Below are 26664 nucleotides of genomic sequence, written 5' to 3'. Positions count from 1 at the left end.
TTAAAACCACCTCAGTCTAATGGCCTCCTTGTTTAATTAATTTAACACACGCATTCTGGACACAGTCCTTTGTCTGATATGTTTTATGCACATCTTTTTTTTTTTTTTTTTAAGATTTCATTTATTTATTTGACAGAGAGAGATCACACGTAAGCAGAGAGGCAGGCAGAGAGTGTGGGGGGTGGGAAGCAGGCTCCCTGCTGAACAGAGAGCCCAATGAGGAGCTCCATCCCAGGACCCTGAGATCATGACCTGAGCTGAAGGCAGCGGCTTAACCCACTGAGCCACCCAGGTTCCCTGTTTTATGCACATCTTTTTGTCTATGGACTGCCTTTTAACTTTCTTAAGCTATTTTGAAGGTCAAATGTTTTTTAAATGTGATGAAGCCCTATTGATTTTTTTTGTAGTTTGTGCTTAATGTGTAGTATTTAAGTAGTCATTGGGGTTTTTCTCGTAAGACTTCTAGAAGTTGCATAGTTTCAGCTTGTCTGTGGTTTATGGTTCGTTTCAAGTTAGTTTCTATATGTGGTGTGAGGTAAGGGTCAAAGTTCATGTGTGTATGAGTGTGTGTGTGCGTGTGTGTGTGTGTGTGTGTATGTGTATGGCTATCCAATTGTTCTGGTACTACTAATTGGAAATATTATTCTTTCCCTATTAAATTGTCTTGGCATCGGGACGCCTGGGTGGCTCAGTTGGTTAAGCGGCTGCCTTCGGCTCAGGTCATGATCCCAGCGTCCTGGGATCGAGTCCCCCATCGGGCTCCTTGCTTGGTAGGGAGCCTGCTTCTCCCTCTGCCTCTGCCTGCCACTCTGTCTGCCTATGCTTGCTCTCGCTTCTCTCTCTATGACAAATAAATAAATAAAATCTTTAAAAAAAAAAATAAATAAATTGTCTTGGCACCTTTATCAATCGACCATATATGTGTGGATCTATTTCTGAATTCTTCATTCTTTTTCATCAATGGGTGTCCATCTCTATGCCAATACCATGCTATCTTCATTACTATAGTTTTGTAATAAGTCTCAGCATAAAATAGTACAGCTTCTGACCCTTGAACAACACAGGTTTGAACTGGTGAGCCCACTTGTGAAATTTTTTTGGGGAAAGACAATAGTGTACTGTAAATGTATTTTTTTTCTTCCTTATGATTTTCTTCATAACATTTTCTTCTCTCAAGCTTACTTTATTGTAAAAATACAGTATAGAATACATATAAAATACCAAATATGCTTTAATCAACTATCTATATTATCAATAAGGCTTCTGTCAACTTAACTAGTAGCTAAGTTTTGGGGAGTCAGAAGTTACATGTGAATTTTTGACAGTGCAGGGCATCCAGACTCCTAAACCCTGCATTGTTCAAGGGTCAACTGTATGTCTTTCAACTTTGTTCTTTTTTTTTTTTGAAGTTGTTTTGGCTATTTTTGGTCCTTTGAATTTCCATATAAATTTTGGAATCAGCTAATTAATTTCTCTAAGTTGCTGGAAATTCAACTGTGACTGTTAAATCCATATATTGATTTATATATGTAGATCAATTTATTATCTTAATGTGGTGAATTACACAAACTGATTTTCAAATATTAAGCCAAACTTTCATTTTTTTAAAAGATTTTATTTATTTATTTGTCAGATCACAAGTAGGCAGAGAAGAAGGCAGAGAGAGAGGGGGGAAGCAGGCTCCCCACTGAGTAGAGAGCTTGAAGCAGGATTGGATCCCAGGACCCTGGACCTGAGCTGAAGGCAGAGGCTTTAACCCACTGAGCCACCCAGGCGCCCCCCAACCTTTCATTCTTAAGATAAACCCCAATTAGTCATGATATAGTATCCATTTTATATAATGTGAGATTTGATTTGCTAGTATTTTATTAAAGCTTTTCGCTTCTCTGTTCACTAGGAATTTTTTTCTGTAATTTTCTTGTAATGTCTTGACTTGAATTGGGAATTTTCCTTTCTCTAGTTTCTGAGAATTTGTCTTGGATTGGTATTATTTCTCCCTTACATGGTTGGTAGACTACACCAGCGAAACCATCTGGACCAGAGGTTTTCTCTGTGGAAGGTTTTTGATGACACATTCAATTTCTTTAATGAACATAGGGGTGTTCGGGTTTTCTGTTTCTTCCTCCAGCTGATTTTGGAAAATAGTGTCTTTCAGGGAATTTTTTCATTTAATCTGAGTAATTGACCACAAAGTTGTTTATGATACACTTTTATTATTTTAATGTAAGTAAGATCTATAGATCTTACTGTAGTACAGTGATATTCTCCTTTTTATTTCTGATCTGCTAATTTGTGTTTTCTTTCTCCTTCTTTCCCTCTCCTTCCCCTCTTCTCTCTTCAGTCTAGCTATGGGTTTATCACTTTTTTGGGGGGGGAATTATCACTTTTATTAATCTCTCCACAAAATCACTCTTGTTTTCTCTTTTATCTCTGTTGCTTGTTCGTTTTCTAGTTTGTTGATTTCTTTCCTTAACTCTATTATTTCCTTCCTTATACTTACTAGGGTTTTACTAAGCCACTTTAGGTGGGAGCTTAGATCAGATTTTATTTATTTATTTATTAGAAGATTTTATTTACTTATTTGACAGAGAGAGATCATAAGCTGGCAGAGAGGCAGGCAGAGAGAGGGGGAAGCCAGCTCCTTGCTGAGTAGAGAGCTGGATGATGCAGAGCTTGATCCCAGGACTCTGAGATCATGACCTGAGCTGAAGGCAGAGGCTTTAACCCACTGGGACACCCAGGCTCCCCCAGATTTTAAACTTTAGCAATAATTGTCTTAGTCCACCCAGGCTCCCATAACAAATTGCCACAGACAGGGTGGCTTATAAACAACAGAAATTTATTTCTCATAGTTAAAGAGGCTGGAATGCAAGAACAGCATGCCAGCATGATTACGTTCTGGTAAAGGCCTCCTTCTGGCTTGCAGACTGCCAATTTCTGTCTGTGTTCTTAACATGGTACAAGGGATTTCAGGAGCTCTGTGGACTCTTTTATAAGGTACCAATCCCATTCATGAGGGCTCTACCCTCATGACCTAAGCAAATCCCCAAGGCCCCACCTCTTAATGCCATCACATCAAGCATTAAGATACCAACAAACGAATTTTGGGAGGACACAAACATTTAGACCAGCAATAACATAAGAATCTTAAAATAATAAAACTTCCTTTAAGTGTTGCTTTACCTGAATCCCAATTTTGAGATAGTGTGTTTTTACTAACCTCATTTTGAAATATTTTCTAATTTTTCTTGTGATTTCTTTCTTCTTTGACCTATAGATTATTTAGATGAATGTTACTTAATTTCAGAGTGTTTAGGGATTTTATAGTTATAATTTTGTATTGGTTTCTGGTTTCTGTCAGAGAACACAACCTGTACAAATTCAGTCTTTTAAAATATATTGGAGTTGATATATAGCCCAGCATATGTTGTATCTTAGAATGCACTATGTGCCATTGAGAAAAATGTATATTCTATAATTATTGGTTGTAATGGTCAATAAAGCTCAACTAGATTAAGTTAGTTTATAGTTTTATTGAATTCTTCTAGCTCTTAACTGATTATTTTGTCTGTTTATCCATGAGAATTTGTTTTTTTGTTTTAAGTTTTATTTGAGATATAATTGGTATACAATGTTAAATTAGTTCTTTTTTCAGGTGCACAACATAATGAGTTGACAATTCTATACGTTACACAATGCTTAACCATAGTAAGTGTAGTTACCATCTGTTGCCATGCAATGTTATTACAGTATTATCGACTATATTCTCTTTGCTATACTTTTCATCTCCATTGTTGATTGATTGATTCATTTTAAGTAAGCCTTACATCCAACATGGGGCTTGAACTCACGACCCTGAGATCAAGAGTCACATGTTCTACCAAATGAACTAGCCAGGTCCCCTTGATTTATTTATCTTATATCTGGAAGTTTGTACCTCTTAATCCTCTTAAGCTATTTTGCCTCTGCCTCTCCCCACCGCCCTTTCCTCTGGAAATCACCAGTTTGTTCTCTGTATTTCTGTTTTTGCTTGTTTTGTCTTTTAGATTACACTTATAGGTGAAATCATAACATTTGCCTTTCTCTGTCTGGCTTATTTCACTTAGCATGATACCCTCCACGTTGTCCATCCACGTTGTCACAGATGGCAAAAATCTCATTCTTTTTAGTGGTTGAGTAAAATTCCATTATGTATACATGTATATGTCACGTCTTCTTTATCCATTCATCATCCATCAAAGGACACTTGGGCTGCTTTCATAGCTTGGCTATTGTAAATAATGCTGACATCAATGTAGGGGTGTATATATTTTTTGAATTAATGTTTTCATTTTCTTTGGGTAAATACCCGGTAGTGTAATTACTAGATTGTATCATGTTTCTATCAATCCTTTTACTTTTCACCCGTGTCTTCATGTTTAAAGTATGCCTTTTATAGATTGCATACAGTTGAGTCTTTTGTATTTAGTCTGACAATGATGATCTATACTTTTTGGTCTATTTAGTTTAGTTCATTTGCATAGTATGTTCATTAGCATTTAAAATAACATTAATAATTTGTGTTTAGTGGTATGATCTTGCATTTCTATTTGTCCTATCTGGGTTTTTTGTTGTTGTTGTTCCTCTGTTCCACCTTCCTTGCTTTTTTTGGGTTAATCAAAATTTTTTTGGTATTCCATTTTCTTTCTTCCATTGGATTTTATTTTTTAATATTTATTTATTTTTAAAAAGATTTTATTTATTTATTTGACAGAGAGAGAACAAGCACAAGCAGGGGGAGCAGCAGGGCAGAAGGAGAGAGAGAAACAGGCTCCCCACAGAGCAGGGAACCAGTTGCGGGGCTCAATCCCAGCACTCTGGGATCATGACCTGAGCTGAGGGGACACTTAACAGACTGAACCATCCAGGCACTCCCTCTTCCATTGGATTTTAGCTATACCTCTTTGTGTGCATGTTTTTTGTTTGTTTCTTTTTGTTGTTGTTTTTTAACTGACTGCTCTAAAGATTACACCCTGCATTATTAATTTATCATAGTCTATTTAGAATTCATATTATGCTACTTCACATAAAATGTGAAACACTCTCAATAGTTTAAGGATACTCCTGTCATCCTCTGTGCTATTCTTGTCATATATTTTACTTCAATCCACATTACATGCCCCACAACACAAGTTACGATTTTTGCTTTAGACAGTTAGTTGTCTTTTAAAGAGATTAGGAGAAGGAAAAACGATTTTTTTTATTTACCTTTTTTTTTTTTTTTTTTTTTTTAGAGGGACTGGTTCTTTATTTCAAAAAGACACTTGTCAATTTTCAGTATCAAAACAGTTTGCACTATGGGTTTCCTTTATTTACCATTTCTGGTGTTATTTATTTCTTCCTGTAAATCAGATTTTTAATCATTTCTTTTCCGGTCAAAAAACTTTCTATTTCTATGTAGATTACTATATAATCTTGTAATGTTAGTTCACAGGTGACAGATTCTCAGCTTTCATTTATTTCATGTTTTCCCTTCTTTCAGTGATCACAGCCTTGCACTGTCTGTGCCCAGTGCCTCAAAACAATAGGCTCTTAGATTTTGTCCAGATTTATATTTGTGTGTGGCAGGGTAAGTCCAATACTAGCTACTCTTTTGTGGCTGAAAGAGGCCATCTCGTCTGTTTTTGTGTTTTGGAATTCCTTTTATTCAAGTGTTGGACTTAAACTGATCTTTTGCTTTTTCTCCCCTCCCATTCTCTATCTGCTTATTTTCTTTTACTCTCTAGACGATTTTCTCGGCCTTAACTTCAACTCTTCTACTGAAAATATAAATTTTGCTACCATAATTTTAATTTCTAAGAGCTTTATCTTGTTGTTTTTTAGAATTAATTCTACTAAACAGGCCATGTTTCAAGGAGGCAGTGTTTCTTGGTATACCTCTTCCTAATGACAGGAAGGAGTTTCTTTTGCCCTCTGTATTACTTTTGATTTACCTTTCCTATGTATTTGCTTTCGTCCCTGTTTTTCATGTTGGGGATTGTCTGAAAATATTTGACAATCTTTGGGCATATTTAAAAGTGAGGCTAAACTCACAGAGTTCTTCCTGTGGGGGAAGGGCTTGTCTCCTACTGGCCCCCACTTTAGTGCTCAGTAAGGACCTGGTCATTTTGTTTGGAGACCCCGGATATTGGCATGTACGTCTTTTTTCTCGCACAGTGTAACAGAAATGTAGTGACCACTAAGTGGAGTCCTCCAGTGTTTTGCTTGAGGAGGATAAGCCTGGCTGCTAGCATTCTTGGAGCCTAATCAGGGCAAGAGGCTGAGGGTCTCTGGTGAGTATGTAGACTTCCACTTAATCCCTCTGTTTTGGCACCATCCCTCACCCCAGCTTTCAGGTGACCTGGTGTCTCTTGTGTACAGGCCCCCTTAGTTCAACCTTTCCAAAGTGAAATCTCCACTTCTTTTGTTGTTGGTGGTGGGGGTGGTAGTTGCCTTTTCTTCATGGGAGAAGAGAAGAGACTTGGGGTCTTACTGCTCCTATGAAGAATCCTGGCAGATCCTTCCTCTTGTAGCCCCACCTCCCAGTGCCCCCCACCCCGGAGTCTCCAATTCCTGAGACTTTGAGCATTTTTGGGTGAAAGCACATACTTTGGGAAGCTTTCTCCCACAGGGCTTAACCCTCTAGCCTACTAGCTCAGCATCTGCCCTCTGGCATCTCATTCACTGTTGGTCTTTCCTCAGTTTGTTTTGTCCCTCCCTGTAGGATATTCTCTTTTGGTCCTTTTGCTCTCACTTCAGTAGGGTTTCAGAAGGAAGAGGAGATAAATGTATGTGCTCAATCCCCTACGTGTCTTCCCTCTGTTACTAAAAAAAATGGAGGGCACCTGGGTGGCTCAGTCGGTTAAGCATCTGCCTTTGGCTCAGGTCATGATCCCAGGGTCCTGGGATCGAGCCCCACTTCGGGCTCCCTGCTCAGTGGGGGGTCTGCTTCTCCCTCTCCCTGCATGCTCTCCCTCTGTCTCTCTCTTTCTTGTTCTTGCTTTCTCTCAGATAAACAAAATCTTAAAAAAAAAATGGGAATGGGGGCCCACTTAAAAAATGGTGTACTGATGTGGATGATAGAAGAAAGACAATGTGGAACTTCTATTCAGAGACCCATCATGGAGAAAAAGGCATTGACCTTACATTAAGAGCTTGGGGAAAAATAAGTATATTCTTATATTTTTAGGTCAAAATAATATGCTCGAGTTATGTAATATTATTATTATTTACAACTCTCCACACTTACTGGATTTTTCAGTTTATCAATATTCTGTCCCTGGCTTATATAAAAGATTGTCTCTTTTATCCCTGTAACTGTGATTAAGAGCAGGTGGTGGTTGTCTTGGACAAGAGGAAGTAAAGTCTGGACAGTGAGTCCAGCCCTTCTGTTTTCCAGGTAACTGAGCAGCTAAGTTGTGTGTGGAGTTGGACTGACTATAGGAGGTGATCGTGCGACCATCCTTCTCACTTTCATTATTTGTTCATTAATTCTTTCCAGAAACGTCTGTTGTCTACATGCTGTTTGCTATGCTCTGGTGCGTCTCACTGTGGGGATTCAGAGACACTGACTTAACCTCACACAGATGTTTCCCGGTTGTTCACAAGCATGAAGGGATGTAGTTGTCCTTTCCTTGGGCTGGGTGCCTGCTGTGGATTTTTTTTTTTTTTTAACTTGTTGAGTGAAGGTGAAAATGGATCTTTGTTTTCTTATTTTTGGTCAAGAGGAACCACCTATGTGGAACAACTGTGATAAGGGGAGGGAAATACAAGGCAGTGGAGACTGCCTTTTTTGTGAATAGAATCTTCTGGATTGCTCTGATGAGAGCCCACGGCTAACAGTCGCTATTGAACACAAGGACTCAGCGTCATTTTAGTTTTCACGCAGACTTTGTGCGGCAAGATTTAGTGGCAGTTAGGGCCCAGGGAAGATTCCCTCATTTACTGTCAAGCTTTAAGCTACCACATCACAGCCCTAAGGGCACACCCTTTACAGAAAGCAGAAGGACGAAACAGCTTGCCAGGGAGGACGATGGCCAGAACTTTTCTGCCTCTAGGTCTTCTCTCCTCCGTTCTGGAAAGAAGTCTCTTGGAAGAATGATATTTCTTGGAAGAGTCATAGTTCACTTCGACAGGTGAGTTTAGGCTACAGAGAAATTCAGCCCAAATGACCTGGCCTGAGGGTTGTTTGTGGCTTTAGCGTTCCCATTGTCACCTGAGAGGCTAAAGGAACTCCCTGAGGCAATTTCTAGGTCTCTGTCATATATTAAGAATAAGAGTAGGGGCGCCTGGGTGCCTCAGTGGGTTAAGCATCTGCCTTTGGCTCAGGTCTTGATCCCAGGGTCCTGGGATCAAGCCCCGCATCGGGTTCCCTGCCCAGTGGGGAGCCCGTTTCCCCCTCTCCCTCTGCCTGTTGCTCTGCCTGCTTGTGCTCTCTGTTGAACAAGTAAAATCTGAACAAAAATTTTTTTAATTAAAAAAAAAAAGAATAAGAGTATACACTCTTCCGCCTGCATAAGTGTGTGTGTGTAAATCAAATAATCCTATCCATATATATAAATGCCATCATCTTTCAAAATTCTTTCTCTTATCCTCTGTTAATCCCCATCCAACTTTATACTCTCTGCACAAGATACTGTTACGATAAGGAAGGGCAGGTTGGCAGATCGGGATCCTCTCAGGGGCATTTATAAGAGGAGAGGGCTGGTTGAGAAGTGACAGAGGGGTCAGGGAGGAACAGAGTCTGAGAGATCTGGGAGGAGATGTGGGAGGAGCCCTGGAGAAGTGCCAAGGGATGAGAATGGAGACCTGGAGAGGGAGGAGGAAAGGCCAGATACAGGTGGGGTGTGGTGAAAGCAGAGGCAGGGAATTGCCCACACTGGGGAGAGGGAAGGAGCTGGGGCTTTCTTTAAGTACTTTGCGATTGCTTCTCTTTCTATTTTACTTCTTAGTGGCACACTTCTGAGGTCTGAGGAAGTGTGGGGTAGGTGCAGCTACCACAATCTTAGAACTCAGGGAAACTTATCAGTGATTATAGGTCATTTTCGGGTCTTTTTTTCACCCAAGTCTGATAAGTCAGACCTGTGGGCTTTGTGCCAGAGACGGGGAGAGGAGAGACAGCTGTAAGAGGGATCCACGCGCCTCCGTTCAGGTTCGATAACATTTAAAAATGACAAGATGGGTCTATCTCTAGAAGCTTCCACTCCGCCTTCCGCCAGGAACTCAGAGGGAAGACCTCCTGAAGGGGGATGGTTTAGCTCAACGATGCTCTACCAACAGTGGAAACTGGCTGTGTCTCAGAAAATGTAAACCGTGCATCTTTAGAATAAACGTATTGTCCACCGCCCCCCCCGCCAAAAAAATTCTGGTTATAGACTAACACTCGCTTATAAAAAAGAATCCAAACAGAAAATGAGGAACCCTGTTTCTCCAAGGCTGAGCGTGACTTCCAGCACAGGCCTTTCTGGCCCCGAGAAAGTTTGCCCTAGCTGTGTAGTTGTGAACAAACTGAGGTTCCAGGGGCTTTGGTTGGCAGAGTGGGGAGTGCGGAAGCCAGGCGACTACCACAGGTGGTATACCTGCAGAGAGAGGAGCATATGGGTTCGCCAGCAGAAATAGATGTCGCCATCTGGCATACAAGCCCCTCGGATGATCCCATTACCTCCCTGCCCTATCCCTTACCCAGGTGGAGCGCAGATGGCATTTAAGATGCACTTGATTAATTTTTTTAATGACAGAGTCCTGGTTTTAAGCAAACCTACATAGAAGGTGATGTGTTTTGTTAGGCATGTCTGGCAAGGTGGAGCTCCAAGACTAGGGGAGAAGTTTCTGAGGATGGCTTATCTCTGACATGGTTGCCCGGGAGGGAACTGGGCATCTTCTGTTGGAAGAGCAGAAGAGTAATCCCAGGAAAGCGGCCCATCAGCAAAGCCAGCTAACCACAAGCAAGTCCAGTTGATTCCTGGATGAGAGGTGTCTCTGCAGAAAGATTTCCTGGAGGCACCCCTTGCCAGCCCCTAAATGACTTTCAGATAGGACTTCTGGACATAGACAAATTGTTGGTTGGTTTAGGGGTTGATTTTGTGCAGGATTTGAACATATATGCCGGGCAGTGGCTATTTGGGGTATGGTGGAAAGCCAGATGGGCTGTGAACATCTTGTTGGATTGCAACTTCCAGACTCTCAGTGGTTGTGAACTTCCAGAATCTTCCTTGGCACTGTGGGATCTCGGAGGAACAGGATGCCTGTTTCGATATTGTTGTCATTTTGTCCGGGCCTCAGTTCATGTGGTCGGGTTGTTCCCTGGCACATCTCACGTAGCTTCAGCACCCCCTTCAGCAACTGTGACCTCACACCTAGATTCCCGTCACAGGGTGGCCTTGCGTCCAGTCCAGTCAAAGCTTGACGCTTTCGACTGGAACAACCTACCCCTTAAAACGCCTCAACCAGTGCACTCTGGAAACAACCCCCCAGATTGAAACTCCTCGTCTAAGTAAGAGAGGCTTCAATGCAGGAATTGGTTGAGGTATCACTCACCTTGTTCATGCAGGGATGACCCCTCTGTGGGCTAAGGAACAGTGCTCCTTCCTTTGAGTCAGATGCTCTTGCTGGACTTGGGGAGGCCTGCTGTGCAGAAGGGGTATGTTTGGAATTGGATGAAACTCTGGGCATCTCTTCAGATTCCCTCCTCACATAGCGGATGGCCGGATGGGCCTCTCAGTCCGTGTCGTCTGTTCTAGAGACCAGACAGTAAAGAGAACCCTAGTTCTGCTGATGTTCAATCAGAATTCCATGCCCCACCCCCCTTCAGATCCATGAGAAAGAAGAGGAAGAGTTCAATGAGAAGAGTGAACATGATTCTGGTATCAATGAGGAGCCTCTACTCACAGCAGATCAGGTATGAATGTTTCTCTTGGTTCTTGGGACTTTTTGTTCTTTGGATCAAGAAAAAGTCTGAGTACATACGTGTCGTTTCCATTTAAAGCAAAAGACAAATATATGGTCTCATGGTTGCCTGGGTTGATGATTTGGAGTGTCTTTGGTAAGGGAATTCATTTCTCCCTAGGCCTCAGTTTACCCACCTGCACTAAATAGGAACATAATTCTTGACCTTTGGGTTGGGTGGGACTCATATTTGATTATAGCCAGAGATAGGCCCAGTGTTGACCGGCTTTAGTTCTTGCTAAGCCTCAGAATGCAATCTCATTAAGTGAGTTGGGGGAAATCAGGAGGGGGAGACAAACCATGAGAGACTGTGGACTCTGAGAAACAAACCGAGGGTTTTGGAGGGGAAGGGGGGTAGGGGTTTGGGTGAGCCTGATGGTAGGTATTAAGGAGGACATGTATTGCAAGGAGCACTGGGTATGGTGCATAAACAATGAATACTAGAATACTGAAAAGAGATGAAATAAAATAAAATGGAAAGAAAAAAATAGTCAAGACACTTAAATGAGGGTCCCAAAGACTTATTCTTGCAAAAATAGAGGTGACAGTTGAGGCTTTTGTACGATGGGTATTTTCTCATATTTCATAGAATACCCAAAATGCTGAGCCTTCCAAAAGGAGTCTTAATGGACAGTTGTGACTTTGTTTAATTAAAAAAAAAAAAAAAAAGATAGTGCTTGACATTTGATTGAATTATTTAAATGTTGGCTTTAGTCATTTATTACTTAGGAGGGAATCATCTTGGGTCTTTGGATTCTTTTTTCAACTTTTTGGTCAATGAATATTTCTGGGCAACTTTTTGAGCAGGATCCATACAAGTTTTTCACAGAGTAGTTCCGAAAAAGCTCCGCCAGGAGCCTGTGGTGCCAGAGAGCACTTTTCGGCCAAAGGAACTCTTTCAGATCTGAGGCAAAAAGGTGGGATATAAACAGGTAAGGGTCAAGAGATTGAAGGGCACCAGATGAAAAGAGAAGAGGGCCTGACAGCTCTTCTTGTGAAATGTAGGGGAAGTACAATTCAGTGATCCAAGGTTAGTGAAAAGTTCTCTGTGAGAGAAGGAGAAAGTCAGCCGTGAAATTTTTTTTTTTTAAAGATATATTTTTATTTATTATTTGACAGACAGAAATCACAAGGAGGCAGAGAGGCAGGCAGAGAGAGAGGAGAAAGCAGGCTCTCCGCCGAGCAGAGAGCCCGATGCGGGACCCGATCCCAGGACCCTGGGATCACGACCCGAGCCGAAGGCAGAGGTTTTAACCCACTGAGCCACCCAGGCGCCCCAGCCGTGAAATTTCTGAAGGGGGCTTGTCGTTTGCTTGCATTTTATAAATGGCTTTCAGGAAGCAAAGACTAAGTATTCCCTAAATTTGCTGAATGGAAGTGAGAAGGTGTGGGACTAAAATAGAAATTACTCTTAAGGTGGGCACCCTAAGTCCTCTTGTCCTTGGTCCCGCTGACGTGAAGCAGCCGGCCTCAGAGAGCACCAGGCCCAGGGGCCTGGAGCCTGAACCCGTCACAGAATCAAGGACAGATAAATGCATGAGTGCCCTGTCGTGACCAGACCCATCCATGACGCCTTTCAGACTGTGTTTGCTTCTTCCATTTTCTTTATGTGTCAGCAGTTAATGAACAGAGTGGCTCTCCTGTCTTCCTCGGGCAGTCCTTTGATTTAGCTCTCTCTTTTAGGAACAGATCCCTAATAAGAGTGGAGATTACAGCTGGGTTCCTTGGTTCCTTTCTGCTCTCCAGACCCCACCTATCCTTTTGTTATTTTAGCTTCTTGTTTGGCATTTGTGGCTATGCAGCTTTAGCTCCTACCTAGGTGAATTCTGGAGAAATTTCCTCTACCTAAAAAAAAAAAAAAGCCTCCCCATTTTGAGTTGGTCTAGGAACAGCGTAAGCACTGTAACAATTAATGGGCTGGGTTTTGTGTTAAAATTGAGGGGATAAAGTGTTTTCCCACTTAGAAATAAAGTGCTCAGCACATTGAAGTCAATGTTCTCTTCCAGGCAGCTCTGCTTTGGTTCCCGAAAGAGGAGTTTATTTCCAATAAAGCACTCATCTAAATGGTGTTCTTGGAAGAGATTTCACATTTTAGAGTGCTTTACATTAACGGAAGAGTGTGTGTAAGCCTTTGGTCAGATCTATTTTTATTATTATTCAATATTTATTAAATAACAATATTGCTTTAGGAATCTTATAGGCAGCAAATTAGAAACATCCTTAACTGACCCAAATCTGAGCCGGGACGTCCCCCCCGGCAGAGACCAGAGTTAGCACTCTCTTGCATACCTTCTTCAGGTGATTGAGGAGATCGAGGAAATGATGCAGAACTCCCCAGACCCTGAGGAAGAAGAGGAGGTCCTGGAAGAGGAGGATGAGGGAGAAACCTCCTCCCAGGCAGACTCGGTCCTCCTGCAGGAGATGCAGGCCTTGACCCAGACCTTCAACAACAACTGGTCCTACGAAGGTGAGGGGCCTGGCGGGTAGCCTTGCCCAAGATGGACCCTCCTGCCTGTGGGCTGGGTCGTGGGCACTTGCTCCGCATGTACCTAGTTGGACTTCCAACCCAGGGAGTTGGCAACCCCTTTCCTATTGGGCGTCAGGAGAGAAGTTAGCAAATTTTGGGGGTGGGGGGAAAGGCAATCGAGCACAGTCAAAATGGTAAAACCAAGCAAAGGTGAAGATGAAAGCAGAATGAGCAGAAGAAATCGGAACCCCTTGTCCAAAATGAGGCTCCCATGAAATCAAGGAAAAAGGTAATGATCATGATAGCTGGTGTTTCTGGAAAGATCTCTATGTGCCAGACCAGTTCTAAGAGTCTCTGTGCGTCATCTCATTTCATCCCCACCCCAGCTCGATGTGGGTTGGGGTAGTTGAGTGTGCTGAGAGGCGAAATGGCTTGTTGGATGCCACTGTTGGGGAAATAGAACCATCCAGAAAACCTCCCTTCCCGGGGAGGAGGCACATGTGTGGGTCGGCGGGGACTTAGAAACATGGCAGAGGGAAGGTGGGCTGGGCAGGTGACGAGGTCCGAACACGGGGGAAAATGGAGCCTGTCTGAGGAACCGAGATTCTGTGGCTCTTAAGAGCAGAGGCCGGGCGAGGGCAAAAGCCGAAGGAATGTGCTCGCGATGACGGGGCTGATTTGGCTGCGGAGCTCTATTCAGGCTGTTCTCAGTCACACAAAGGCCCCAAACATAGCCACGCTCCACGAAGACTCAGGAAAACAGCTCAAGTGCACAGGGACATGGCAAGGGCAGAAGGAGGGGGACAGCTCCAAAGAGCAGAATAAAGGGGGAGGGCAAACCGAGTCAGCAAATCCACAGGCCATGGCAGAAACAGAACAGAGAAGTAAAATGGGTGCTGCGGCAGAAACAAAAGATGTTAGAAAGGGACAAATTTGAGAAGATGCTCACTCTCCTACCCCCCAGATCTTTTTTTTTTTTGTAGGCTCCATGCCCTCCGTGGGGCTTGAACTTGTAACCTTGGGATGGAGAGTTGCAGGCTCTACAGACTGAGCCCACAGAGGCACTCCCCACCCCCCACCCCCAATCTATTTTAAATGAAGAAATCTGAGGGGACAAGAATTTACGACAAAGTTACCTGTATCCCATTATCTCAGCTTCCTTTCCCTTTTCCCTGACAGCAGGCTCGGTACTGGCCAGCCTGGATGCGCTTTTCAGTCTGTGGTCCCAGTCAGCCGCACATTTCCCTTGTTTCTTGAATTTCTGCCCTGCTGTGCAGGACCGTGGGGTGAAGGGGGCCTCAGACCCCTGTGCTGAGATTGCTGGCTGGCTAGAGCTTGATCAGTTCTTGGGACAAACACCATCTCTCTCCTGCTCTGCGGCACATATGCCCAAAACCTCCTCTGAATGTTTTCTCCCTCTGATCCTTGACCCATTTTGCACCAGCATATCAGAGACACAGAGGAAAACTAGGAAGAGGAAGAAGGGATCAAAAAGTTACATGCCGGGGCGCCTGGATGGCTCAGTGGGTTAAGCCGCTGCCTTCGGCTCAGGTCATGATCTCAGGGTCCTGAGATCGAGTCCCGCATTGGGCTCTCTGCTCAGCAGGGAGCCTGCTTTCTCCTCTCTCTCTCTCTGCCTGCCTCTCTGCCTACTTGTGATCTCTCTCTGTCAAATAAATAAATAAAATCTTTAAAAAAAAAAAAAGTTACATGCCTGTGCATGCACTTTTTTTTTTTTTAAAGATTTTATTTATTTGACAGAGAGAGAGATCACAAGCAGACAGAGAGGCAGGCAGAGGGGGAGTGGGGAGCAGACTCTCCGCTAAGCAGAGAACCCAATATGGGGATCGATCCCAGGACCCCAAGATCATGACCCGTGCTGAAGGCAGAGCCTTAACCCACTGAGCCACCCAGGGGCCCCTGTCCATGCACTATTTTATTTTAAAGATTTTTATTTATTTATTTGACAGAGATCACAAGTAGGTAGAGAGGCAGGCAGAGAGAGAGGAGGGGAAGCAGGCTCCCTGCCGAGCAGCGAGCCCAATGCGGGGCTCGATCCCAGGATCCTGGGATCATGACCTGAGCCGAAGGCAGAGGCCCTAACCCACTGAGCCACCCAGGCACCGCTCTGTGCACATTTTATTTTATTTTATTTTTAATTTTTTTTAAAGATTTTATTTATTTATTTGACATAGAGAGACAGTGAGAGAGAGCATGAGCGAGGAGAAGGTCAGAGGGAGAAGCAGACTCCCCGTGGAGCTGGGAGCCTGATGCGGGACTCGATCCGAGAACTCCGGGATCATGACCTGAGCCAAAGGCAGTCGTCCAACCAACTGAGCCACCCAGGCATCCCTGTGCACATTTTAAAAAGCGATTTTTTTATTTATTTGTTAGAGAGAGAGCGCAAGTAGGGGGAGAGGCAGGCAGAGCAGGCAGAGGGAGAAGCAGGCTCCCTACTGAGCAAGGAGCCCAACAGCATGGGGCTTGAACCCAGGACCCTGGGATCATGACCTGAAGTCAAAGGCAGATGCTTCACCGACTGAGCCCCCCAGGTGTCCCTGTCCACGCACATTTTTGTGAATGGGGTCCATGGGTTTCTGTGGGGGCTGTTTCTTCTTCCTCCTCTGTTATCCTCAGAGTAGTGTTCACTTTGGCCGTTGTATATGGGTCTCTTCCTTCCTGGGATGCCCCTAAATTCCCTGTCCTGTAAGGAGGTGGGAGGGGTCCCCTTGGGAGACACGGCCCCAGGAGCCATCCAGTGGGCTCTGGCTCGGATGCAGTGGTCACCTGCGGGTCGGTCTCCCCCTGCAGGTCTAAGGCACATGTCTGGGTCGGAGCTGACTGAGCTGCTGGACCAGGTGGAGGGCGCCATCCGGGACTTCTCGGAGGAGCTGGTGCAGCAGCTGGCCCGCCGGGACGAGCTGGAGTTCGAGAAGGAAGTGAAGAACTCCTTCATCACGGTGCTTATCGAGGTTCAGAACAAGCAGAAGGAGCAGCGAGAACTGATGAAGAAGAGGCGGAAAGAGAAAGGTCTGAGCCTGCAGAGCAGCCGGATAGAGAAGGGAAACCAAATGCCTCTCAAGGTACGTGAAGCCCGCCCCGCGGGAAGAGGAGTTGCGCCCGGCCTCCGGTCCTTGCCCTGTCTGGCCCCAGTACCAAGCCTGCGCAGGACCCGTAAGCAGACCTGGACTGCGCAGGGGCTGTGAGCAGGACCGTAGGCAAACAGTAGGGCTGTAAAGAGAAAGAAGGTTCCCCTTTCTCCTTTCCTTCTCTTGAGGACCTCGGTCTGTCCGGGGGACACTGCACGTGGACACTGAAAAATACTTGTGTGTGGCCTGTGCTCCCTGAGGCAAGACCTTAGAAAGAGGGGGGAAGACAGTTTTAGTACTGAGGGGCGCTGTGCCTGGGACTCAGGTCAGCATCCCGCTACTCGTCCTGACTGCTCTCCTTAGGATGGCAGGAGGGGGGCAGCAAATTCGGACGCCTTGCTAGGAGCCTGACAGGATTCTTCAGACCACTGGCTCGTGATCAGGGAAGCTCCGGAGAATGAATCCGGAGCTTCATTCTTGAACAATGAATCAAGGAGATTGTTCTAAATACCTTGGCTGAGGCTCTGTCCCAGACCTCCCGAATTGGGCCTAGGCTTGTGCGTTTTGGTAAAGGCTTCCCAGATATGGACAGAAGCTTTACTTACATCTACCCTTCCCAGTGGCCAGACGCTTTGTTTTCCTCTGTAAGATGCTGTGTCATCATCTGTCCCAGGCGTACGGGCCTGCTTTATTCCCTGTCCGAGACGAGGCTGAAGGGAGGAAACCAGGGAAGGGCAGGGGGACCTGTGGCCCGGAGGGACTGACTAAGATTAAGAGTCTTTGAGACTCGACTCTTGATTCTTGCAAAGCTCAGCCTTAAGTTTTGGCCCATTTGTTAGCCCAGGTGTTATCTGGGACAGGGGGTGGCCGGCGGGTCTGGGTAGCTTAGGGAGGACACCCAAGTCCCCAGGGAGTGGTGACTATGGAGCAGGAAGCATTCATTCTTGAGCCCCGCCCGTCCTCTCCCCAGCGTTTCAGCATGGAAGGCATCTCCAACATTCTGCAGAGCGGTATCCGCCAGACCTTCGGCTCCTCAGGGACGGACAAACAGGTACCTGCAATTCCCAGGCTCCCAGCTTTCCTCCTGACCCTTGCAACCTGGCCTCCCGTGCAGAACAGGGTGCGGTGATTCACTAGAATTATCCCAGCCCTTGGGCAAAGGGAGGTCTTACCATCTTTTTTCACTCATTTTCTTCTTCCTCTTTTTTTTTTTTTCCTTAGATTTTATTTATTTGTTTGACAGAGAGAGAGATCACAAGTAAGTACAGAGGCAGGCAGGGAGAGAGGGGGGAGGCTCCCCACATAGCAGAGAGCCCAATGCGGGGCTCCATCCCAAGACCCTGAGATCATGACCTGAGTCGAACCCACTGAGCCACCCAGGTGCCCCCTTCTTTTTTTTTAATTTAATTTGTTTATTTCGGATAGAGTGAGAGAGAGCATGAGCGCAAGCAGCAGGGGGGTGTGGGCAGAGGGAGAAGGAGAAGCAGGGAGCCCGATGCGGGAGTTGATCCCAGGACACTGGGATGGTGACCTGAGCCAAAGCAGACATGTGGCCGACTGAGCCACCCAGGAGCCCCAAAATCTTCTTCCACTCTTAAGAAGGAACAGTGTCGGGACGCCTGGGTGGCTCAGTTGGTTGGACGACCGCCTTCGGCTCAGGTCATGATCCTGGAGTCCTGGGATCGGGTCCCGCATCGGGCTCCCAGCTCCATGGGGAGTCTGCTTCTCTCTCTGACCTTCTCCTCGCCCATGCTCTTTCTCACTGTCTCTCTCTCAACTAAATAAATAAAATCTTTTTTTTTTTTTAAAAAAAAAAAAAAAGAAGAAACAGGGTCTTTTAAAGGATGCAGTGGGTTTTGTTTTTTTTTTTTAAAGCTGTTGCCGAGCCCTCAGGCACAAAGGTGAGTAAGTCCTGGGCCCTGCCCTCATGAAGTGCATAATCTGATAGAAGGGACAAGCTTGAGATCGTGGAGAGAGCGCACATAATTGTGTACGTGTTAGACATCTTTGTAGCTGAATCCTAAGGGTGAGAATTCTGGCACTGCGGCACGGGAGGACATTCTGGGGACATGGAACCCGCTCCCTCATTTTGCAGCTGTGAGAACTAAGATCTGGAGAGATTAGTTCTTCTCTCAAGACCGCACCGCTAGGGGCAGAACCAAGACCAAAAGAGACATCTTCTGGTGTTTGAGCTGCAGCTCTTCTCACTCAGTCCCCCAGGCTACCCCCCCGCCCCCGCCTGCCAACCTTCAGGATCTCTCTGGCACCCTGTTCTTGGGCCCCACGGGGCCAAGATGATCTTGTTGTAGAAGCACCTCATATCCAGCAGAGGGAGCAAACCCAACGTCCAAGACCAAGGGCGGGGTTGAGGTTCTCTCCCCCGTCATTTTTGACAAAAGAGAGATTGTTCGATTTCATATTGCCCGCCCAAGCACACGAAAGTATAATCTCCCTTTAGAATGTTCTCTGCGCTCAGCCTGAAGGAGAAAAGGCTCCCCAGGATTCCTAAATATCCAAGAGCTTCTGGTTGTCCGAAGAATGTGTTCGATGGAATGGAGGGCTGATATGGGAAAGTCTTACTGTTAGGAACTTTCTTTCTTTCTTTTTTTTTTTTTTAAGATTTTATTTATTTATTTGACAGAGAGAGAGGAAGGGAAGCAGGCTCCCCGCTGAGCAGAGGGCCTGACGCGGGGCTCCATCCTAGGACCCTGAGATCATGACCTGAGCTGAAGGCAGAGGCTTTAACCCACTGAACCACCCAGGCGCCCCTTTTAGGGACTTTCGCCAGAGACAGGAAGGGGTCCCTAGGCAGGGGTGTGCGGAGTATCATGGGTGTTGCTCCTGTCAATTTCCGTGGAGCATATTGGGGAGAGACGATCACAGTCCCTGTGCGAATTGTCCACACATCTCATCCTCGGAGGGACCACACTTGTACTTCCAGCCCTGCCTGGCATGTTTGTGTTTGTCTCGTAGTATCTGAACACGGTCATCCCTTATGAGAAGAAGGCCTTGCCCCCGTCAGTGGAAGATCTCCAGATGCTGACAAACAGTGAGTTCCCCTCATCCTCAGAGAGACGGGTCGCCCACTCCCGTCCCTCCCTCCCCATGAGGGGCAGCGTTAGATGGGTGGGAATGGGCTCCATGTCCCTGTGTCGCTCCCCTCCTGAGCGGGGGCAAAGCTACAGTGCTCTGCAGTGGCACCCAGAGCCGTCTTGTTGTGTCTCTGTCTCCTGGTAAAGGGCAAAGCCTTTCCAGGAAGGAATGAGCTGGTGGAAGAGGTTGGGGGCGGGTGGGGGCTCACCCCACAGTGCTCAAAGCTTGCCTTCTCTACCTTGTCTGTTCTCTTGGCAACAGCTTGCTGTTGCTTCGTCCCACCTATGGCCCCACAGCAGGAGGCTTGGTCAATGGGGCTGGCTGCATTTTTTAAGGAGAAACAAGGTTTCTTGGGTGGCAGGAGTGGGGGACAGGAAAGAATAGTTTTCCTTCCAGGAAATGACTGCCTCCTCTCCTCTGCTTTGGCTCTATTGTCAAGTATTAACAAACATCCTGAGCGATGGGAGAAACCCGTGTGTGACAAAGAGCCCTCTGTAGTCAAAATCTCTTCATGTACATCAAACGCAACAACCCCCAAAAGGCTGGGGGCTCTTGGTATTAGCCATCAGTGTCAGCCTGATTCTTTGAAGAAGAGAAAAATCTGAGGCTGTGACGGGGTGGCAGGCGCAGTGAATCACAGGAACGTCCATCTCCCTGGCAACCGTGCACTGCGCCGAGTGATAGAGTCACCGGGCCTGTCCAGCCCAGGGGCGCCCTGCCTTTGCCGGGGAGGGAAGGGCTTGAGCATCAGGCTAGTGCGGGGGAGGGCAAGAGGAGCTTCTTCTGTTCTGCAGAGGAAGACAGACAGCTGCTGCCCGCCTCTGCCTCCCCCGACCCTGGGCTATAAAGGTGACCGAACATTTTCATTGTTACCAATCTGGGGACCAAAGCAGGCGGTTCTGGTAAACAGAAACCCTGGCTACATCAATGGATGCAGCGTCCTTGAGAATTTTCAATTCAAAGTAAATTGGCATCTTCTTCACTCCTTTTAAACTCCTCTATTTGCATATATATGCACTAAGACTTTTTTCCAAGGGAGCAGACAGAAACGAACTGACATTTATAGGTGTTTGTGTTTTCACAAGCAGTAAGCATTTGGAAAATAATTTGGACAGATTACGAAGGTTGATATATATAAAGTACTCAATCATGGTTTTTATTTTTTAAAGGAAGAGCTATAAATTTATTACAGATACCCATTCAGGAATTCAGCGTGAAATCCTTTCATTTTAATTAAGAAACTGTGGGTTTATTTACATGTTTCAGGTCCGTTTAGAAAATTTTAATTGGAGTGTTTCCATCATTTAGAATAGTTTGGAAATACAGAACAGTGAACAAAAGAAAATAAATAATTCATTGTCCCCTCCACTGTGGTTACTATTTTGGTGTTTTCAGCCATAATGTTTTATGTCTTCTCCACATACTTGGGATTATACTGGCTATAAAATTTTCTATCATGATTTTAGTCATATCAGTTAACATTTGGTTAACATTCTTTTTATGGCTCTCTCTTCTATCATGTGGGCACACCACATTCCAATATTTTATTCTTTTTAAAAGAAAAAACTGCCATCTTTCCTGAATGTGAATTCTGTGGCAGGTTATAAAAGCTTTCTTTTTTTTGGCCAGTCCTTATATGGATCTGCGAATGTCTCTTCTTTATTCCTGAACCAAGGGCGCAGGCCCCGGACCAGCTCTTGGGACCAGACAACTCCTGTACATTTTGGATTTTGGCAATAAACTTAGATACACATTGGCTGAAAGCAAGGGTTGCACTTTTACAGCTGTCGTTGTCTTCTTCTTCTTTTTTAGAATTTTATTTATTTATTTGAGAAAGAGAGAGAGGGAGAGAGCATGCACCAGCATGGGAAGGGGCAGAAAGAGACGCCCCACTGAGCAGGGAGCTGGAGGTGGGGCTCTATCCCAGGACCCTGGGATCATGACCTGAGTCGAAGGCAGATGCTTAACCCACTGAGCCCCCCAGGTGTCCCCCAGAGCTGTCTTCTTGGAGCGGCATTTGGTGCGCCCATATTCAGTTGTAAAGTACTTGCAGCCTGTTAGGTTGACACGAATACACATCTAAAACTACAGAAGAAATCAAAGAAACCAAGACCTGGAGGGCCCCAGTTTCAGGCTCTTTCTTGTCTCGGGACCTGGCCACTAACTCACGCCGATGTGAAGCGAGGCAGAGGCATCAGGAGAGAGCAGGGCCGTAGAACAGGATGGAGATCCGTCCCCTATATTGCCGAGGCTGCCTCCTCCTGGTGACTGGTGCCGGCCGACCTTGCTTGCTTTTCCGGCTTGCAGAAAAGCAAAACGTACTCATTGAAGAAGACCGGACCCTGCAGAAATAGGGTATAGAAAGGAACAACCCCTGTGGTCTCGCACCCAGAGATGACCGGTCTTAACAGATTCACGCACATTCTTCCAGACTTTTTCTATGAATATTAGCATTCATTTATTCATTCCCAAGCTAATCCATGACGCTCTGCAGCCTTCTTGCTTCACCGGTAAATATATCTTGTACTCATGAATCTGTCTCTCGTTTTTCATAGAGGTCTCTAAGACTACACAGGATAGATACACCGTGGCTTATTTAAAGCCATGTGTGATGCAAAATCCTGCACTCTCTCCTGCCCTCATTTTTTTTTTCATTTTTTGATATTGTATACAAAGTCCAACAGCATTCTTAAAAGATTTTCTACAAGGCTGACTTCCACAATATGAATTACGAATATGAGAAAGCGGCACCTCGTTTAATAACAGAAAAAACTATTTTCAAAACTTCTATAAGAAAAGCCTTTACGCTTTCGTAACTTCCCTCTTGTTTGCCTTGTATGTGTGTAAATCATCAGGAGTCTCAATGAGGAATCTATGAGCTCCTTGAGGGTCCGTAAGTCTTTTGCATTTCCACAAATTCTAGCACTGTGGTGGGCATAAAACAGAAAAAAAAATCATTTGTTAAAATAAGTTCATTTGTTATTAATAAATAGGAATAATGACTTATAATCATAATAATCAGAGAAAATTTTCCAGTATCTGTTTACATGCATGGAATGTCTTTAAAGAGTTTTGTTGCCGATTCAATGATGGGATGACTATTATTCTTAACATTTAGATTGCATCTGAAAGCTGATTCTTTTTTAAAATTGCTTTATTTCTTTTCATGTTTATTAAAGAGAGATACTTAGGAAATAACATAGAGGGCGCCTGGGTGGCTCAGTGGGTTAAGCCGCTGCCTTCGGCTCAGGTCATGATCTCAGGGTCCTGGGATCGAGTCCCGCATCGGGCTCTCTGCTCAGCAGGGAGCCTGCTTCCTCCTCTCTCTCTGCCTGCCTCTCTGCCTACTTGTGATCTCTGTCTGTCAAATAAATAAATAAAAAATATTAAAAAAAAAAAAAAGGAAATAACATAGAGATTATAGATGAGCAAAAAAAAAGTAAAAGATAAAAGAAAATAAAGTCACCAACAGGCCACTCTGATTTTCGGATGTGTTCTACTCCATCAGCAGGTGGAGTGCTGATGCTTGCAGAAGCTTCTAGATGTTTGCTCCATACTCAGTGATGTCTGGTTTCCTTTCTCATTCTGGGTTGGTTTGATTTCTCACTCCGGGTTGGTGGGTTGTCAGCCTAGAAGCGACCTGTATGCCATGCTGGCATACTGACTCATCTCTCTCTCTCTCTCTCTCTTTCCTTAGTTCTCTTTGCCATGAAGGAGGATAATGAGAAGGTGCCCACTTTGCTAACGGACTACATTTTAAAAGGTGAGAGCAGCCCCACAGGGCCCCCGCAGCAGGGCTTCCTGGGTTTCCCCTCCCCAAGACCTCCCACTGGAGGCAGGGAACCCGCTGTGTTCCTCAGCCTTCCCAGAGCGTCTCGCCAGCCCAGATGGCACTGGGTGCATGGGGCCAGGGTCCTCCAGTGGGCGATTGTGAGGCCTCCCAGTAATGGGGTTTTGTCTTTGCATGTTGCCAGGAGGCCTGAGAAGGGGATTCCTTCTCCCTGGAGGCACCAGAGCGACTCCACATTGGAGCTGCGGAACCAGCACGAGCCTGACTGTGAAAGTTCTGGAGAGTTCAGGCTATTTCGTAGGGAAAAAACAGAGCCCGGGGCTACATTTTCTGGTCTCAGCTGCTTGAAATCATGCCTAGCTACATCCTTTCCCGACTTTTGTTTCATCTTTTATTAAGGGAGCTGTTAACATCCATAAAAGCCGAGTGACGAGAATAATGAACTCTCATGTACTTGTCCTGCTTCAGCGACCGTGGATTCATGGCCTGTCTTGTTCACTCACACCCCTACCCAGCTTCTCCCCTCCGTATGATTTTGAAGCAAATCCAAACCATCAGTTTTCTTAATCTCTAAGTATTTCAGTGTACATTTCTAAAACATAAAGACTCTTTTCGAAAACCTAACCACAATATTGTTATCACAACTAGAAAAATAAAAAAAGTCTCAATATCTTTGTCCAATCAGTGCTCACATTTCCCTGTTACATTTTCTCATCTGTTTGAATCAGGATCCAAGGGGAGCCCATACAATGCAGCTGGATAATACCTCTCCTGAGTCTCTTTTTATATATATACAGGTTCCCCTTCCTTTCCTCTCGTTCCTTGAAATTTATTTCTTGGAGAAACCAGGCTATTTGCCCCATAGAATTTCCTTGTTTTGGCTTCTGCTTGTCAGTTGTGTCCCCATGGTTTAATTTAACATATTCTTCCATTTTTCGTATTTCCTGTTAACTGGCAGAGCCGGAGGCTGGATCAGACTCAGTCTCAAATCTTTTGATAAGCATTACATGATCAGTGGCGCTAAACTTCCATTAAGAGACACATATTCTCCGGTTGTCTTTCTTTCTGTGATGTTAATATCTGTATTAATCTGCTCAGGCTGCTACAACAAAATAGCACCGGGGGTAGGGGGTATTGTTGGGGGGGGAACACTTCAACAACAGAAATGTGTTTTCTCACAGTTTCAGAGGCTAGAAGTCCATGATCAAGGTGCCAGCAGATCCAATTGCTAGCGAGGGCTCTTTTCTTGGCTTGTAGACAGCCACCTTCTTGCTGTGTCCTCACGTGGCCTGTCCCGTGTGCACGTGAAGGGAGAGAATGAGGGCTCTCTGGTGTCTCCTCTTATAAGGACGATCAGAGCAGAGCGCCATCCTGTGACTCATTTACGATCACCTCCTTAGAGGGTCCGTCTCCAAATGCAGCCGCACGTGGGAATTTGGCTGGAGGCCCCCGACACTCAGGCCATAACAGTATCCACTGATGGTCATCCGTTGTCTGGATTCTTGATTTCATTCGGCTTTGTCCACAAGCACACGCGACGCTGCGTACGCTTCCAGTAGGCTTGCGGATCTTGGATAAGAACCTCTGGGTGGTATTGTTTCCATAAGGATCAGAAAGATTAGTCTTAACTTTCTGCAGGAGGACTTCAGGCTAAACATTGGGAAGAACTTCTGCCTCTTAAAGGCTTTCAAAGCCAATTTCTCAAAGGAGGTCTGTGGAAATGGGTTGGGTAAGTCTGGGAGCCTGAGGGCTGGACCCCACTGCGATCCACGGAAATGTCAGTGAATTCATAAAACTAGTTAACATTTACTGAGCACTTTCTGTTTGCTTCTGAACAACCCTGTGGGGTAGGCAGAGGCACTGTCTGTTGTACACGTGGAGAACCGAGCGCGGAGATGTGGAGCCATTTCCCCAAGGTCGTAGCATTAGCACAGGCCGGATCCAGGGCTTGAACTCCGGCAGATAAGCACCAGAGACCGGATCGGAGCACCAGGCATCCACCTTCCCGTCATCTCTTCCTTCTTCCAGAAGGAAGACATGTGATGGCAGTCATTCTCTGGGTCCCAGGGGGGCGGGAGGCTCTCTGTTCAGGACAGGATCGCCTCTGGGCCGGGGCCCCCCTGGAATAGCAGGTCCTGACCCGCGCTGGGCTTTGACCTCTCTCCTTTCTCCTTCTCTTTGCAGTGCTCTGTCCTACCTAACCTTGCCCTCCGGGGCAGCCTTGCCGCGGAGGTCACGGAGCAAGAGTCATTCCAACCCAGGGACTGCATGACACCACGTAACCTCCGACGTGTATTTAAACGTGTATAGCTTAACCTGGATTAAACATGAGCAAGCGCGCGGGGTCCTTTGCTGTTGGCTTCTAGTCCTAGTGATCATTGGATGCATGACCGAGGGGCAGGGCTGGGAGGCGCCTCTCCGCCCGTGGCGGAGGAGGGCAAGTGCCCTCCCGCTCACTGTGTAGTCTGGCTCCAGCCCTCGAAAACAGCTTACACTCTAAGACTAATTTTGAAATAAACCTTCATTTAATTAATATTCTTCATGGGCTCTGGAGCGTGGTGTGTCAACCCTGGAGAGAAAGGCGGCGGCGGGACTGCCTTGACGCGACATTCTGGGGCTCACAGCAGATGACCGGGTGTTGAGGGACCCGCGCATGGGCCCTGACGTGGGGCCCATGGGTACAGTCAGAAGAGGAGGCCATCCACAGGCCCTCAGGATCTTGCTGCTTGGCAACTTTAAGGGAGACATGCAATGTGTAAGAGGAACTGCTGGTGGGGGGGGGGTGTCAGACTAGAGGGGCCACGGGGAAATTAGCAGATAAGAGGGTCTTCAAGGAACAGCCCGTACCTCCCACTGAGATGGCCACGCTGGCCCTTACCAGCCCCTCCACGGGGACCTGGAGGCTCGGGGGCTGGAGGGAGTCAGCTGTGCTAAGCCATCCCAGCTTGGGAGTGATTGCGGCTCTGCCTGAACACCTCCAGTGACTTTGGGGAGTTGTGTCCTGTGGCAGATCGTGCCCTCCCCTGCCCTTCCTATAGCCTCAGAGGTCCCATGCTCCGACTCCTGGTGCTGTCCTGGCCTTGGTGGCAGGCAATGTCAGCCTTAATGACTGCCATCTTCATACCAGCATGCTGCCTTGATTTTGCCACAACCTGAACTTGGCTTCCATCTCCTGGCTTGAATGACAATAGCCCCATGAATTCCCACAACCCTGTCTTTTTTCTTTCCTTCTTTCTTTCTTTTTAAAAAATTTTTATTTATTT

General features: G+C 45.8%; 1 protein-coding gene across 4 annotated transcripts in view; it reads left to right on the top strand.

Moving 5' to 3' along the window:
• The window catches only part of FEZ1 (fasciculation and elongation protein zeta 1), a 46629-nt gene extending 20690 nt beyond the window's left edge, over positions 1-25939 (top strand). For 2 of the 4 annotated variants that reach the window (XM_044258142.1, XM_044258143.1), the window contains exons 4-10: positions 10829-10915; positions 13261-13429; positions 16241-16512; positions 17489-17569; positions 19492-19567; positions 23309-23374; positions 23586-24071. In XM_044258142.1, coding sequence (XP_044114077.1) covers positions 10829-10915; positions 13261-13429; positions 16241-16512; positions 17489-17569; positions 19492-19567; positions 23309-23374; positions 23586-23749 — 915 coding nt within the window. In that variant the 3' untranslated portion in view covers positions 23750-24071. Of the gene's footprint in view, positions 1-10828; positions 10916-13260; positions 13430-16240; positions 16513-17488; positions 17570-19491; positions 19568-23308; positions 23375-23585; positions 24072-25585 lie in introns of those variants that run through there. The other 2 variants (XM_044258146.1, XM_044258144.1) reach the window with 2 other exon arrangements.
• Positions 25940-26664: the final 725 nt, after the last annotated feature.

This window comes from Neovison vison, chromosome 7 (assembly GCF_020171115.1).
Source record: "Neovison vison isolate M4711 chromosome 7, ASM_NN_V1, whole genome shotgun sequence".
Lineage (NCBI taxonomy): Eukaryota > Metazoa > Chordata > Mammalia > Carnivora > Mustelidae > Neogale > Neogale vison.
The sequence above is the reverse complement of the archived record's forward strand: the minus strand, read 5'-3'. Positions and strand labels throughout refer to the sequence as shown.